Source organism: Macrotis lagotis, chromosome 2, assembly GCF_037893015.1.
Source record: "Macrotis lagotis isolate mMagLag1 chromosome 2, bilby.v1.9.chrom.fasta, whole genome shotgun sequence".
NCBI classification, from domain to species: Eukaryota; Metazoa; Chordata; class Mammalia; order Peramelemorphia; family Peramelidae; genus Macrotis; species Macrotis lagotis.
This window is the reverse complement of record NC_133659.1, coordinates 137,309,829-137,326,862: the sequence shown is the minus strand read 5'-3', so window position 1 is coordinate 137,326,862 and position 17,034 is coordinate 137,309,829. Positions and strand designations below refer to the sequence as shown.

Sequence of the window (17,034 nt, the reverse complement as noted above, 5' to 3'; positions counted from 1 at the left end):
TTGCCGTTAATGTGTGATATGTTCTTTTGGTTCTGTTCACTTCACTGTCAGTTCATGCAAGTCTTTCCAGGCTTGGTCGTACAGGTAGGTTGTACAAATGTCATTATCCCCATTTTACAAATGGGTAAACTGACCAAAGGGCTATAACACTATACACACACACACACACACACACACACACACACACCCCTTTGATCCAGAATATCACTATTAGGTCTTTATCAAAAAAGATCAAAAAAGGGGAAAATAGACTATACAAAAAATATTTTTAGTATGTAGTTAATTTTGTTATTTGTCAGCTCTTTTTATAAAAGGTAATTGTTAATTAGATGCCTATCAGTTGGGGAATGGTTAAATAAATTATTGTATAAAATTATGATGGAATAGAATTGTGTCATAAGAAATAACAAGCAGGATGATTTCAGAAAAAACCTGGAAAGAAAGACTTGCATGAACTGATACAAAATGAAGGAAGAACATTATACACAATAACAATATTGTAATGATGAACAACTGGAGATGACTTAGCTATTCTCTGCAGTATAATGACCAAGAAAAGCCAAAGAAAGGATCATGATAAAAAAAATGCTTATCTGCCTCCAGAGAACAAATTGTTGGCATCTGGATATAGAACAAAACATTATTTTTCCACTTTCTTTTTGTTTGAGTTCCTCCCCCCTCATAAAATGACTAATATGGAAATGTTTTACATGCTTACACATGTATAACCCATATCAGATTGCATAGCATCTCTGGGAGGGGTATAGAAGGGAGGGAAGGGTAGAATTTGGAACTCAAAACTTAACAAATGTTAAACATTGTTTTTACATGTAATTAGAGAAAAATTAAAAAAAAATTAAATATACCTTCAAAGAAGATTTACTGTGAGACCAGGACTTGTAGTTTGTGCTCTGAAGCACAAAGCCACCACATTCTGCTCTATTTTTAAATCTCTAAACCTGATGTTCACCAGATTTTAAAATGCATTTTAATGCACTACAAAAAGTGAACTTACTTTAAAAGACAAAGTAAAGGTTGCCTTTCTTGACAATGCTTTAGGATTGGAATTGGAAGAAATATGCTAATATGATCTAAATACTACATCTCTCTCTGGTCTAGGAAAAAGAAAGGGTTGAGACAAGTGTCCAGTTAGCAGGAGGAAGCAGTTAATACATAAATAAGGAGTTTGACTGAATTAGCAAGTCTAGAAAGTAGAACACCCAAGCAGCAGGAATGACAAATAACAGCAAATCTTTGAAGACATCTGGTCATCAGTCCTAGAGCTCATGATTGACTAAGTGATTAATAATGGAAAACATTTAGTTCACAGTTTGCATCTTCTCCTTCCCTGCATCCTTATCATCATGTGATTTGCATCCTCTTTCAGCATGTAAATTCAATAATAAAAATGGTTTTCCTATCTTCACTTTTTTTTCCTTTTTAGTATTTGATGTTTTTTTCCCCCTCTCAACTTTGAATTTTTCTAAATTACTACTTCATTATGAATGGCCCCAGTTCACCCTCAGATTTTGGGAGGTTTGTGAAGAGAGACAAATGTCAGGCTGATTGATGTCTTCTCCAAGAACCACATGTACCTGAGGGCGATTCTGATCTGCTGGCTGCTAGCCTGTCAAGGGAGTAATAGTCCATCATCTGTTCAGTATCAAGGGTTTCCATCACACATACACGATAATGCAGAGAGGCAGATTTTGTCTTGATACAAGGGGAAAAATTCCTAACCTTTGGAGCTGTTAAGAAGTCCCACTTCTGAGAGGTGTAAGATCCCTGTTAATGGATGCCTACAATCTAAGACTAAATGAATTTTTTTTGGAGATGTTGTAAATGGGAGACTTTTGTTCACATGTGCATTAGATTACCTCAGTTTCTACAGTGGTAAAAATGAGTGTCAACAATTTACTTCCTTTGTTTTTAGGATTATTACTATCCAGGAAGAAGAGAATACTATAGGTATCATTTACCTAAATTTTTACAAAGCACTAGGTTTATCATGCTATTTTCATGGAAGAGAAGTGCTAAATCAGAGATTCTTGAACTTTCTGGTCTCCAGGCCCCTTTATGCTCCTAAAAACTATTGAACATTCCCACCCTACCAGAGAGCTTTTGTTTATGTGGGTTGTTCCTCTTAAAACTTATCATATTAAAAATTAAAGCACTTAGTATTTATTAGTATTAAAAAAGGTTTTGACCTCATGAGGCCCCTGGACCACATTTTCAGTGGTAGTATAAGTATGTGAGTTAAGATTTGGTCGAGTTCTCAAAATTAGTCAAGTCATTAGTAGTTTGTTGTGACCTTGATAAGGAGAACTCTTTTTTTTGTGCTTTTTTTAAATTTATTAAAGATTTTATTTGAGTTTTACAATTTTTCTCCCAATCTTATTTCCCTCCCCTACCCCCCCCCCCCCCACAGAAAGCAATCTCTCAGTCTTTATTTTGTTTCCATGGTGTACATTGATCCAAATTGAGTGTGATGAAAGAGGTAACAAGATCAGACAATAAGATAACTAGTTTTTTTTTCTAAATGAAAGGGAATAGTCCTTGAAATTTGTTCATAAACTCCACGGCTCTTTATCTGGATACAGATGGTATTCTTCATTGCAGACAGCCCAAAATTGTCCCTGGTTGTTGCACTGATGGAACGAGCAAGTCCATCAAGGTTGAACAACACCCCCATGTTAGAGTGTACAGTGTTTTTCTGGTTCTGTTCATCTCACTCAGCATCAGTTCATGCAAATCCCACCAGACTTCCCTGGATAAGGAGAACTCTTAATGGAATATTCCAAAAATCTTTATAATGAATATTTTTTTAACCAATGACTTAGGTAAAGGTATGGATGTCATAATTATCAAATTTTCATTTGACAGCAACTGAGAGAGACAATTAATATATTGGAAGAATTGAAAAAGATCTTGAAAAGACTTGAACATCAGGTTATACCTAATAAGATACCATTTAATATATTGGTAACTATGAATTCTTGTACTTGGGTTCAAAAGTTCAATTTTGAAAACTTGCACTCAAGGAATTTTAGTGGACTAAAATCTCCATTCAAGTGTGATAGTAGTTAAAATGCTAATCTATTGACCAGGTGATAAGGAAGTGATAGAGCCTTGCCCTGGTTAGCCTCTTCCTGGGATTCTGTGTTCAGTCCTACATAAGGGTCAGAAAAAGGCAGCCAGGCTAGTGAAGAGCCATGAGATCATTCCAATGACAATCAATTGAAAGAATTTGGGGTGCTAGGCCTGGTAAAGACAAGACTTGGGAATATATGTGAGTGTTTGTGTATGTATATGGGGGGGGGGGAGGTTGCTACTGAAGGAAGTTTGATTCAAGTACCTGAAAGACATTTGTCATGTGGAAAAAGCATTAACTTGTTCAACATGGCAGCACGTAGCCATGATCAGGAGCAGTAGGTAGACAAAGCAAAGCTTAGGATCACAGCAGATTTAGAGACAGAAGTGACCTGCGAGGTCATCAGGTCAACCTCTTTTCATTTACAGAGAAAGAAAATGAAGAATATAGAACAACTAGCAAATGCTTGAGGCAAGATCTGGATCCAAGTCCAATCAATGCCTTATTGACTTTCTAATAGCTATGATTTTTCAAAATTGAATTTCCTCTAGAGCAACAGTTCTTTAACCTAAGTGAAGAGGGAGGGGTCTGTGAACTTTTAAGAAATATTTTGATAACTATATTTTATATAATTGATTTCCCTTGTAATGTTACACATTTTATCTTAGGCAATCCCATTATTTTGAGAAGATAATTATAGAAAAGATCTAAAGGTTTCATTAGATTGCCAAAACAATTTGTATATAAAAAAGGATAGGAGCCTCTGTTCTGCTCTCAAGGGTTCTCGCTCCCTAAAAAAAAAAAAAAAAAAAAAAAAAAAAAAAAAGCTTCAAGCAGAGGCCAAATGAAAAGTGTCAGAGGTATTGTAGTGTTGAATTCTGTTCAGCTGGACCAGATGACCTCTAGGGTCCTTTCCAACACTGAGTTTTTGTATCCAATAAACATTTAGTTATTAGTCCCTGTTCTGTGTTTGGCATTGTGCTAGGTGGTGGTGAAACAAAGACAAAACAACAAAGTCCAGGAATTCCAGGATCTTTCATTCTTCTGAGATCATTTAATGTTTACCCAGTTAACTCAATATAAAATTATCTGAAGAGGGAGAGAGCTCTGACAATTAAGGGGGATCCTGTTGTACTTAAGATGGTCTCTCAACCCCTTTCCAGATCTAAAATTTGTAATACTGAATAGTCTTAGAGGTCCAAAGGTTGGTATCAAAATATCTAGATTTGTAGATGATTATCTTCTGGCTGCTTCATATCTGTCCCAGCCCTAGGTAGGTAGGTAGGTCAGCTTCTGCACTGTGAAGCCATTGCTGATTCCATGGCATCTTCTTCTCCAGGTTAAACCAGTTGGATAGGCACTGCCAGACCACTGCCCAACAATTGGTACTGCTCCTCAAGAAACAGAATGAGCTTTTTACAGAGCGACAGAACCTAACAGAAATGGTGCAGAGTCTGAAATCCCAGGTATGCAATCTGAAGTCCAGAGAAGTTCACAGGAAAGGAGACCATCAGGGTGGGATTGCCAAGGAAGAGGCCAATGCTGAGCAGTCAGTGGGGTCTCCTCCTCCTCCTTCCCCCTTCTCCCTTGTTGCTTCCTTCTTCCTCTCCTCCCTTCTCTCCTCTTCTTAGTCTAATTCTTTCAGCTCTCCCCTCTCCTCATCTGTTCTTCCCATCTCAGTTGCCTTAGAAATCAAAGCATTCCATAAGCCTTATATGCTACCCTCCAGAAGCTTACAATCTAATCAAAATCTAAGCCAACTACATTGAAGTTAAAATAAAAAATATACATAGTGCACTTTAAAGTTTACAAAGCATTTTCCTTTGAGGTAAAAAGGGAAAAGATTATCCTCATTTTACAGATTAGGAAACTGAGTCCAAGAGAAGTAATTTGAAAACCATCACACCTGAAATCTGAACCCAGGTCCCCTCATTAAGTCCAATTCTCTTACCTTCATAAACCCACCACCAACAACAGGAAACAGTTATCAGTACCATTAAGATTTAAATAAGTACAAGGTAGTGGAAAGAGCAGTATTTCTCTAGGCAGAAGACTGGCATCCCAGTGTCTGGCAAAATCATTTCACTTCTGTGTGAAATTATCTCTAATATGGATGGCATCGATAATCTTTGTATTGTAGGTTCATTTTGATACGTGTGCTTTGTAAAAGTTAGATGCTATATAAAAATTATGATACCTTGGAGCCTCTTATGTTCAGGGATCATCAGAGGAAGTGATCAGTATTATCCTTAAGGGGAACAGAATTTCATTGACATCCACAATTTCCATCCTTGGGATCTTGACCCTGGGGTCTGGTGTAGTTGGCTCAGGTGGTGTTGAAGGAGTCCAGTACTGTGGAAGTGAGCCTTAGGAAAGGCTTGGCAGTGGGCAGAGGGTCAGGGACTTGTGACCTGGAGCAAGGTTGGGTGATTTGCTCCAGAGTGCAGGGCAGGGGAAAGAGCTGAGCCTCAAACTTGACTCCAAATCCAATGCTGTCTGCTAGATTAGACTCTGCCTCTCCCTTGAAGGATACAGGAAGCATCCAGACCCAGGCCTTAGGTTCCCATAATCAGTAGTTAAGAGCTAGTGCTAAAGAGTGGCTTGGTAGATAGACTGAACCAGAATCCATGGGTTTACATCCCACCCCTGCCACATACCTTTATGGACCTGTTTTCCTCATCCTGAGGTCTCTTGGCTCTTTTTTTTTTTTTGAGAGAAAATTGGACATTTTATTCACAAACCTTGCACACCTTGCAAGATACAGGTACCTCACCTTGCATGAGGCATGAATTCATCTTGGAATGTCAGGTAATTTATGGTCTTCAGAAACTCTTTGCCCTCCCTCTTGGATTTTGATAGGCTGTCAATTTGAGTTACAATCCAAGAAGTCTACCCATTCCATGACATGCCCCTAATATGATCCCCCCCCCACAGCATATGATGCATGATATGCTAATGAACCCCAATTGTCACAGGGGTGTGCTGATTAATTAATCACATTAATTAATTAATTTTCAATGACCAAATTGTGCAAACTCAGTTGCATTAGGTCAAGACCTCTAGGTCACTCTTCACAGGTTGAGAACCAGTTTGGGGTTTGGTATCCATGGAATGGCATTAGGAAGGCTCTTCCAGGCTTGTGATTGGCTGGGCCATTCCCCCTTTGTAATGGATTCCCTAAGGCTCCCCTCCACACCCTGTGAAGACCAACACCCTACAATCCTCACAACTCCCCCCACCCTTTTCTTTTTAATAACTTGGTCTTCACACTTCACCAGTGGTGTCTTCCTCAAATTAATTCACAGTCCTCATCCTTGATAGGACTACTGACTTTCTCTATCAATATCTTCACCTCTTCTTTATTAGAGCTGCACACCTGTACTAATTTACTAATAGAATTTATTAACAGGATCACACTCAGGAGACACACCCAGGTGAAAGGATTATTCCACTTAGGGCCAATAGTAAGATACCTGGTAACTATTTCCACCATGAACCAGTAAACCAGTTCATCCAAGAGGTACTAAATGGGCTTGTCCAGGTTTGGACTGGAATATGTGCCAACTTTCTAGTATCCCTGGTTATCTTCTTTACCATCTGCCCATTGTCATCTATTTTTAGGCAGCAGCTTGACAAGTTCAATTTACCACAGATTCTTCCTTCCTTGGCCAACAGGTAGTCTAATACCAATCTATGTTGAATAATCATCTTGGCTCTTTTTTAAGTTGATGGTTCTTTGTTTCACTTTCTAGGCCTCCTGAGCTACCTTGGTTTCTGAGCTGGCTTGCTTATCTGATTACTAATTTATCTTTCTTTTCTTTTGTTGCTGTAAGATACATGCCTGTTCAGGTTTGACTTTAATTGTTCTTCCACCCTTGTTTACATATTATAAAAACTATGTGCACAAAGCATTTTCTTAAAGCAGCTCTGAAATAAGGAGCGAAAGCAATATTATCCCATTTAACAGATGAAATTGAGACCCAGGTGAGTGGAAGCGGGCACACACATGCACAGACAGTACTCAAGGGAGGTAGGTCAAAACTTTTACAGGATAGATAGAATGGAGCCTCCTTGAGAGCAGGGACTTCATTTCTTTCTTTGTATGCATGGTACCTCATACTATGCTTTGCACTTAATAAATGCTTTTTGAATAACATAAAATTAATCTTTGAACTATGTTTTCCCTAATTCTAATATAGATTTAGAGCTTGAGGGCCCTTCAGAAGGCATCTTGTCTTACCCTTTATTTTATTGATGAGAAAACCGAGGACCACAGAGTTAAAGTGGCCCATCTAAGGTCACAGAAGTATTAAGTGTCAAGCCCCAGGATTTAATCCCTGAGCCTCTTAGGTTCTGTGCTTTTCTTGGCTAACAGATGAGAGTAGTATTTTCTGTATCACAGTTACCCAAGGAAATTTTTGCATTTGCCCATCTGGACTTGCTGGATCCAATCTCACTGGTTCATTGGTATAGTTCCAGGCTCACTGAGTAAACTGGAAAGTCTCCTGATTATATAGAGGATCACTCTGTAAGGACACCTAATTAAAATGCCTCCCATCACTATTAGTCCTTTTTGTCTCAGAGTTGGAGGGGAGAATCTGAGTGAAGGAGGTGGGAATAACAATAGCTCACTTTTACATGAAGTTTATTGTTTAAACTCATTCTTTAAAATAACCCTGTGAGGGGTGGCTAGGTGAGGCAGTGGATAGAGCACTGGCCTTGGAGTCAGGAGTACCTGAGTTCAAATCCGGCCTCAGACATTTAATAATTACCTGGCTGTGTGGCCTTGGGCAAGCCACTTAACCCCATTGCCTTGCAAAAACCATAAAAAAAAAAATAATAAAAACAAAAATAACCCTGTGAAAAATGTAAAACAAGCTTTATTATCCCACATTTTAAATTTCGGGAAACTGAAACTGGTGAAGACATTTGTTTGCTTTAACAAAATTTAAAAATGGTGAATGAAGTCAGATCTTTGAACTCCCAAGTCACATGGTCATTCTACACCACCAGGCTGCCTTCTGATGTGCTCTTCTCAAAGTAGGGGGTGGAAGGTGATGATGAGGTCACCAGCAGGAAGTCATTCTTGTTGAGTGCTTGTTAGGTTCTCATCAAAATAAGATTTGTATTATTAATAGAGAAGTGTAGATTATTAACTAATATGATGACAGATCTGTTCCATTCTTCTTGAAATGCCCCATACCAGGAACCAGAGCATTGATGTGAATCTCACATCTTTCTGATCCCTTCCTTCCTGCCCCTCCCCTACTTTGGACCCTCAAAACTGTCCCATGAACTGGCACTTGAGGTGGCTGTAGTGCTCCTGAAGTCCAAGAAACTGAGTTCAGATCCTGACTGGTCCATGAAACAGATGCTGGATAATCTTTGAGCTCTTCGAGCTCTCCATCCTAGCCTCCCAGATCCTCTTCCAAGTCCGTTTCCATTTCTGTACTTAAATGGCTTAATAGTCTTCCTCATGAAGTATTTCCTTGTTGTTGTCATCTCACCTTGTGCCCATTCTGTTTATAGATTTTCCACAGAGGAGGACCTTCCCTAGGAGCTGGAGGTTTTCTTACTCTTCCTCCTTCCTCCCTTTTATGTAGGAAATATCATTACTTAACCCTCTAAGAGGATTGTTGTTATCTAACTCTAAATGTGAACTATTACTTCACCTTCCTCACCTCTACAATGCCTCACTGGCCAGATCCTTCCTGGGGGCCAGCACTGAAAAAAGGGGACAGCAGGAAGAGGGAAATGCCTTCTCATTTTTCCCTTAGAATGTCCTCCTCATTTCTTTTAACTCGACCCAACCGGAGGCCACCCCAAGGGCTGGAGGTTTGGGGGTGTCAGTAAGTAGCTGAGAGCCAGGCCCTCATACGGACACAGGTTGCCCACACCCTTGGAGGTCTGGCCACTCCTAATCCAAGGTCGAAAAGCATAATTGTAACTGCTCCTGCCTTTTCTGTAGATGAAAGCCCCATTCATCCAGAGAGATGGGGGGGAGAGGCTCCATGGGAGCACATTTCAGCCTCAGCCCCTTGCTCCACTATGATGCGAAGTTTGCTTTTTTAAGTTCCCTCTTCAAGCACCTTGGGTTTTTAATGTTAGGTTCCTCAAGCACAGATGATTTTTTCTTAGGGCTTTTTGAATTTCCTAATTGCCAAGTGGACTTTGAGCTTCTCTGAGGAAGCTTGCAAGTCCTCTGGAAGCACCAGCCCGGCTTTTCTTCCCCTGCCTGGAGCAACAGAAGTGATGTGACCAGCCCCTGCTATCTGATACCAGCCCATCTGGCTCATCTCTAAAGGAGCCTTTCAGATTCAAATAGTACATTTGGAGTTATTTTAATAGGAACATGACAAAAGAAATTTGGGAGAGAGAAAATGTTGGCTTCATTCTGTAGCAAACTTGAGCTTTCAAAGAGGAGGCAGCCCTCCAGGTTTGGAAGCTCTCAGCTGAAGCCATAAACTGAAGGGCTGTTTGTCACCCAGGGATGGCATCAGACTTGACTTGGGGATGTCACTGCGCCCCAGCCTCTCACGATGCATTTTTACAATTGAACAAGTTTGCCGAATTCTAGAGTGCAGAAGGGCTTCAAGTGAGTGAAACTTCCAATGAACCATTTAAAACAACCAAGACAGCTATTTAACATCAAGCATATGACTGCACAGCACACACCATGCTGCTCTCTGGTATATTAAGATCCCTTTCTTCTGAAGGCAGGATGGGGGCCCTGGAAAGGAAAAGATATAGTCATTGTTATCCAGAATGTTGGCTTTTTATTTATTTTTACTGAATGCAGGCTAAGCTCAGCACTCTTTGCATATCAGTGAATACCAGAATTAACATTTCAAGAATGTGATTTCAAAGGGAGATAGGAGAAGGAATCTGGCCTAGGAGTAAGGAGATTTATTTTCTGGCTGGGTTGCCTGGGATGTGACCCTGTAACACTGTAGGCAGGATTCCCTCATCTGTAAATTGGGAATAATAATACCTCAGAGTTAGAAGAAAATGCTGTGTGAACTTGAAACTTTTATATCAACATGACAGTAGTAATAATCCTATCTTCTATTTTCCTGGTTAGATATAGTTAGATGAAATAAATATGCTATTATAAATGCCATACTGCATCCATCTTCATTTAGCTCAAGTTATTTCTGATATTTACATTTTAAAGTTTCAATTGAAATAGCACCTAAAGCAAACAGCAACTTTGATGTCACAGGTGAGAACTCCTACTCTCTTTCCATACCCTACCTTAGAGCGGTGTGAATTGGTGAGCATAGGACCATTAAAATAACACACATGTGCACACATACACACACATATACACACAAAACACCACAACACATTAAAAAGTAAAGAACCAGAGACTACATCCATATTTCTAACAATGATTTAAAATATTTTGCCAAGTGTTACATTTTATTGCTAGTATCCTCGCTGTCCACCTGGTCATTTCATTAGCAGAAAAGTTTTCAACCAGAAACAGACTGAGATGTCTTTTGGCTATGTAAAAATCTGCATCCTTTAGGCAAAGTATAACTGAACCAAATTTCTGTCCATCACTATCCTGAGAATCCAGGTGTTGGTGTCACGTTTTTGCTCTGAAATAGAGGTGCTGTCACTTGAATGGATTTAGACTTTGCATGCCAATGGGCCCCATAGCTATGGGTTTATACCATTGGAGTCCATAGTCCTTGTTGGATGATTGGGAATAGAATTTGGCCTCAGGAAGAGAATGATTTCCCCCCATCCTGTTTAAAAGGACAGAACTAGGCGGCATTATTTTAAATTACTTCTGTTTAAATTCTGAAATGTGAACCTTAAGAGACATTCAGAGACTCAACCATATCAGTAACATTTTTGACCTTGAGAATTCTCACATTCCCCTCCAATCTGGTATTACTGAACAATTAAGTAGCCTAGTGAGAGCTGAGTTTGTGATCCTATGAGGCTTCTCAAAATAAGAATAACTTCAGGACTCTTAACCCTAAAGCTCTTATCTCTTCCAACTGAGCTTTTAAATCTCATAGAGTTCTGCATTGGTTCTTTTAGGAATTAATGCAGTAATAACAAATCTATGGAAACATTATTCCAATAAACATACAAACCAATTTACCCATTTCCACTCCTTATGCCAATGCAGTCCTCAAAATTTGTTTACTACTGTATTCTTGCCTCCTTTTTCTTTGGGCAAAATAAAAATTGTCACAGCCTTTTATGACCTCTTAAGAAAGGAATGTATTTCAAGAATGGACTGCACTTCTATATTAAGGTACTTAGTCCTGCAGGCTGAGCAAAGGAGAGTCTTGTGAGGGCTTGACAGCTGGGAGCAGGGTCAGGGGTTTGTGACTCAGAGCCTGGAGGCTTCAGCAGCTGGCCAGGAAGTAGGGAGCCAGCTGGTGGGGAGTTAAGGGTCTTTTCATGGGGAGTTTGACATCTGGAAGAGGGAAAAGATTAGAAGTGATCTACATATAGGATTTTCTTAAGTGTATAGTTTGCTTTTTTTTTTTAATTTGGATATGACTTCACTTATTTTGCTTTTTGTATTTTCTGGTAACCAGTATCCTAGCCAGGATATCTGATCCCATCTAAAGTGTTAATTCTAGGAAGTCATTCCCATTAAATTTCTTCAGTTTTAGTCATTTTTACAAGTTATCATTGAAAGGATTCTGAAACCAGCTTGTATGTAGTCACCTAATAGCCCTGACAATTATTTTTTTTTCATTTCTTTATTAAATATGTACATGCAACAACAGTTGGTGGTGGTTAATTTCAAAATGATCCACATTATTTCATGTTTCCAAACTGTCATTTAATGATCCAAAAATTAACCACTGGAAGAAAAGAGAGATTATTATTGGGCACCTGGCAAAGGTTTTAACTGTGGATGAAGAGGCCCTTCCCAGAGTGAGTTATCACAAGCGTTAGGAAGATGGACACCCAGGTTATCATATCTTAGCTTCCTTAAGCGGTCCCACAGCTACATTGGCTTGCTTTCTAAGAGCCCTCTGCTTTACACCCAGCTGCCTAAGAATCTTTCACAAAGTTAGCTACCTGCAGGACAGATGGTACTTGAATATAACAGCAAATACGCTGAATAAACTAAAAAAAAAGTCTCCTCCTGAATCAAGATTTTTTTGGAAAGAATTCCAAATAGATGAAAACAAACAATTTGATTTCAACCAAATTGTTGTTTTTTTGTTTTTATCCTGATTTTCACCCGAATTGTCAGTCTCAAAAATAAACACTGATACATTCCCAGAAAATATTTTTCAAATAAAAACTGACTCTGTTAAAGTTTGCCCTGATTCTTTCAAAACTGTGTACAAGACACTGTCAACCAAAGTGACTGTTGCATATTTTTTAAAATAAACTTGAACATATGTAGCTAAAATGTCATTAACTCCCTGCTGCCAGGGTGCTTTTGAAGGCAGAAATCAGACCCCTACATTGCCTTTCAAATTGCAAGATCCTCTGACCTGCTGAGAAGTCACCACACATATCTCAAATACTGTACATTTTAGCAACTTTTTAAAACTGGGGCTTTATGTATAATTAATATTGAAATGCACAGAGGATTACACTTCAGCCAAACCTGCTCTTCCTTTGACAGTTCATTTTGCCCAAGACTGAGTAATTTCAAACCAAGCATCATGCGAGGAAAATAAATTGAATTTTATATTGCTTCAGATACATTTGTTCCATCTATTGCTTCCCAAGTCAGACATTACATTTTGCGATATAAATTCACAATCAAGATTTTAAAGGGAGCTAAATATTTTAATCCAATTAGACAAGTGAACAAAACACTGAATATTACATGGAGCGAGATAAGTGGTTCTTGCCTTTAAAAGACTGCAATTCCATCACATTACAACCCCAAATGTCAACGTTGCCTTTATTTTTAACGCTTTCAAACACGAGGCAGCCAGAGGCACCACTCTCTGCTGTCAGAGACACTGTCTAGCCCTGGGGAGCTCTGAAAATCTATTTACCATGGAAACATGGTTCATATAACAACATAGACACCTGCCCTCTTGCCGAGAAAGTTCTTGTGAGTTCTGTGATTCAAGGAAGCCTGCAAGATTCCAGACTTGGGATGTCACCAGCTGCTGAAGGAGCCCTCTTCTGTTGGCAAGGTCTGAGAGAAGGAAAGGTAGCAGAACATCCATCAATAAGTGTGATCCACCTCCCACCAGCAAAGGCCATACTGTCTTCTGAGACAAGCTCCCTGGGTTTCATTCCTTTAGGAAATAAACCAAGAGGACTGGACTAGATGATTTCATTTTGGCTTTGACATTCTGTGACTGAAAGCACAAAGTCCTAGGTCAAGATGGGCAAAAAAAAAAAAAAAAAAGACTAATCTTCTGCTCATGTACAAGGAAATCTTTTTGTTACTTGGTGATACTGTTTCTCTGCCTGGAATCCCTTGGGACCTAAAGCTATATGAACCATATCTCAGGTCTTGAAGACTCAGGACGTCTAATGCCTTCTTCCAATTCTGGCCCCAGAGCAGCACATTGTAACATGCTTAGCAGAGTGACTGCTAAGCAAAGCCAGGAGCTGTCACCTTTCCCCAGTCAACTACACCCCTCCAGCTGGCAGCAGCAAAACTCTAAGGATGCTCTTTTGGGTCCTCTACTTGCTGTACTCCAGGGTCAGAGGAAGAAGTAGAACTCAGCCAGATTCTCTGCAACCTGGGTTAAGAGTGAGAGAGTTAGGTGAAAGCACCTCGATTTTTATGCGTTTGATTTTGGAAAGGATAGGACTCTTTAGTCTTTTTTTTTAAGTTAAGATTTGGAGGATTACCTGGGTCCACTCTGACCATGGTCCATTGGATTCTCTTGACCAGAACTACTTATAAAGAACAATTGGGATGATGACGCTTCTGAGATTAGTAATGAGATGAAAACAAAACAGGAAGGAAGTTCAGTCATATTTATTTCAAGGGGGATGAAGGAAAATTATAAACTCCTATATATTTTACTGATTCTAACATTAAAAACAGACACAGGTCAGAAGAGCTAAACCTCGATGGCCTAGATTAAGCACTTTGCTGAAAGCACCAGGAGGAAGGTGAGAACAAGCTACAGAAGGAATCAGCGGTCCCCTGTGTAATCTTGAGTTGACTATTCAGTCAGCCAGCTGTGGGCCAGACACTGAGAAGGGTGAAAGCCCCTGTCCTCAAGAAGCTGAAAGTCTACTGGGGGGATAAATAAAGCAAGCCATGTGCAATGAAGACAAAAGGCTTCCTGTAGAAAGTAGGACTTCAGATGTGCCTGGAGGGAAGCCCAAAGGTGGAGATGAGGAGAGGAGCCAGAGAAGATGCCCAAGAAATAGCCAGGAGGCCAAGATCAAAGACTACTGGGGCTGAGGGTAAGAATCCTGGAAAGATTGGATAGGAAGCTGTCATGAAGACTTCTGAATGAAGATTCTGTATTGGATTCTGGAGGAGTCAGGGAGTCATTGAGTTAGCAGGAGAGGGTGACAAGGGTGGACCTGTGCCTTAAGAAAATGATTTTAGCAGCTAGTGGAGGATGAACTGGAATGGGGAGAGGCTTGTGGCAGGCAGACCAATCATTAGGCTATTGTCCAGGTCGATGGGGACGAGGACCTGACAGCAGGTGGTATCAATATCCAAAGAGAGTATGCAAAGGTGAAATCAACAGGTATTATCAACAGATTGGATAGGAAGGTGGGGAAGAGGGAGTGGAGGACAGCACATGTTGCAAGTCCAGTGAATTGGGAGGAGAGTGATCCCCTCAGCAGTATTATAAGAGGGTGGGAGGGCTTAGCAGGAAAGATGATGAGTTCAGTTTTAGACTGTTTAGTTTAAAAAGTCAACTAGATATCCGGTTTGAGCTTTCCAGATGTACCTAGAGAGATGCAGAACTGGAGGTCAGCAGAAAAGTTAATGAGTGGAAAGGTAAATTTGAGAATCAGCAGCAATAAGTTGACAATTGAATCCATGGGAGTCAATGAAATCACCAAGTGAATTAATACAGAGGGAGAAAATAAGAGGGTCTATAAGAGATCCTTGTAGGATACCTATTGTTAGTGGACATGACCTGAAAAAGAAGCTGGCAAAGAAGAGAGAAGCCTAAAAGGTGGGAGAACCAAGAGAAAGTTGTGTTCCAGAAACCTTCCTACAAAGAAGAGATTTTCAAGGAGAAGTGGGTAATGAGCCATACCAAAGGTTGCAGAGGTTGTTAATGATGACTGGGAATGTCTATTTGATTTGAAAACTAAGAGATCATTTGTAAATTTGAAGGGAGCAGTTTCAGTGGAATGATAAGTTCATAAGTCATATTCTAAGGGCTGAAGAAGTGGGAGGAGAGAGATCATCACTGACTGAAGATGTCCTGTTCAAGGATTTTAGCTACAAAGGTCAGAAGAGATGTAGGTGACAGTGCATCTGAAGGGACTGTGTGTTTTTGAGTAGGGGAGGAGACCCAGGTACATTTTCAGGTCAGTAGACAGGGAGAGAGTGAAGATGAGAGAATTGATAGACTGAGGCAGATAAAAGCATATCTTTTATCACTTGTTTTTCTTTTTTTGTGACATGTATATTGTGGAAATGTTTTATATGACTTCATATGTATAATGAGCACTGGGAGGAAGAGAATGTAGAACTGAAAATAAAAACAAGGGAAATTTTAAAAAAAGATGAGAAAGAGAATCTTATTAGATTAGATGGGATGGAATGGAATCACTTGTTCAGGTAGAGAGGTTTGCCTTGGCAAGATTTTTAGCCACCTCGTTATGTGAGAGAAGGGTGAAGGAAGATATAAAGGGAGGTGATTGGGAATGATGGGGGAGGGGGGCAAAGAAGCTTTTGATGAATGATCTCATTTTTTCTGTAAAATATTAGGCTAGGTTCTCAGATGGGAGGGACTGGGGAACTGGAGCCATGAAATGTTTGAGAAGGGATGGAAATGAAAAATTTGGAAAACTGCTATAGAGAGTAGCATATTGAGTTGACAAAGGAGAAAGATTGCCTTGCAATGGAGAGGGTCCTGTTGAGCTTGTGTAGTGGACCCATTAAAAACAGTTTGCGATTTTCTTCACTTTTGTGAAGATTGAACAATGGAAGTGATCCAAGGCTGAGGCATCACACACCAGTTAGCAAACATGATCGCCTTGAGGACCAGTAGCTCAAGAGAAGACAGTGTAGAAGTGAACTGACTCACAAAGGGATCAAGATGGGAAAAAGAGAAGAGTAGCAAATGCAGGGGTGAGGACTTGGAAGAGAACTGAGAGACTGAGGGTTGAGGAACTGGGGATTATAGAATGAACTGGGGGTTTGTTTTGGGAAGGCAGAGGAAGAGGTAGGAAATCAATAAATTATGGTAAGTAAGGATTTCAGAATTCTTGAACACGAAAGTGCTATATTTTTGAGGAGATGGTAAGATCAAAGGTATGACTGTATGGTTGAAGTGGGATGGATTGTCATGAAAAGTGAGCAGGTTGAAGAATTTGAGTGGTTAGAATGTTAGAGGATCATTATGTTCATGTTAGTCTCTAAATTTAAGGGCAGGAGAGAAAGAAATAGTTGAATAAGGAAGGGGGTGTGTCCTGGAGATCTGTAAACAACAGTTACTAGAATTTTGGAAAATGTGAATTGTATGATTTCAAAGGAGAGGAAATTACTGAGTGACATTGGTAGGAAGAGACCCTGCCTTTAGTGAGCCAAGAGGAATGAATTTAAGTTTAACCTGTACTTGAAAAGATGGCCAGGGAGACTCTATGATGGATGGAATAGAAGAGGAAAGATTTAAGACAAAAGATATACTTGTTAAATATATTCCAGAAGTCACAGTGAAAGGGGTGAGTTGGGACTTTAAGATGGGAAAGTTGAGGGGGACAGGAATCAAGAATCTGGTCATGAAGAAGGATGGGGCACTGAGAATCACTGGATGTGGAGGGTATGTCTGGGTGTG

At 39.8% G+C, this 17,034-nt stretch overlaps 1 protein-coding gene across 4 annotated transcripts in view; it reads left to right on the top strand.

The window, feature by feature from the left end:
- SDCCAG8 (SHH signaling and ciliogenesis regulator SDCCAG8) overlaps window positions 1-17,034 on the top strand; it is a 296,601-nt gene that overhangs the window by 275,328 nt on the left and 4,239 nt on the right. For 3 of the 4 annotated variants that reach the window (XM_074222887.1, XM_074222888.1, XM_074222891.1), the window contains one exon: window positions 4,431-4,557. The exons of the other annotated variant lie outside the window; for it this stretch is intronic. In XM_074222887.1, coding sequence (XP_074078988.1) covers window positions 4,431-4,557 — 127 coding nt within the window. The remainder of the gene's footprint in view (window positions 1-4,430; window positions 4,558-17,034) is intronic. 4 annotated transcript variants of the gene reach the window in all.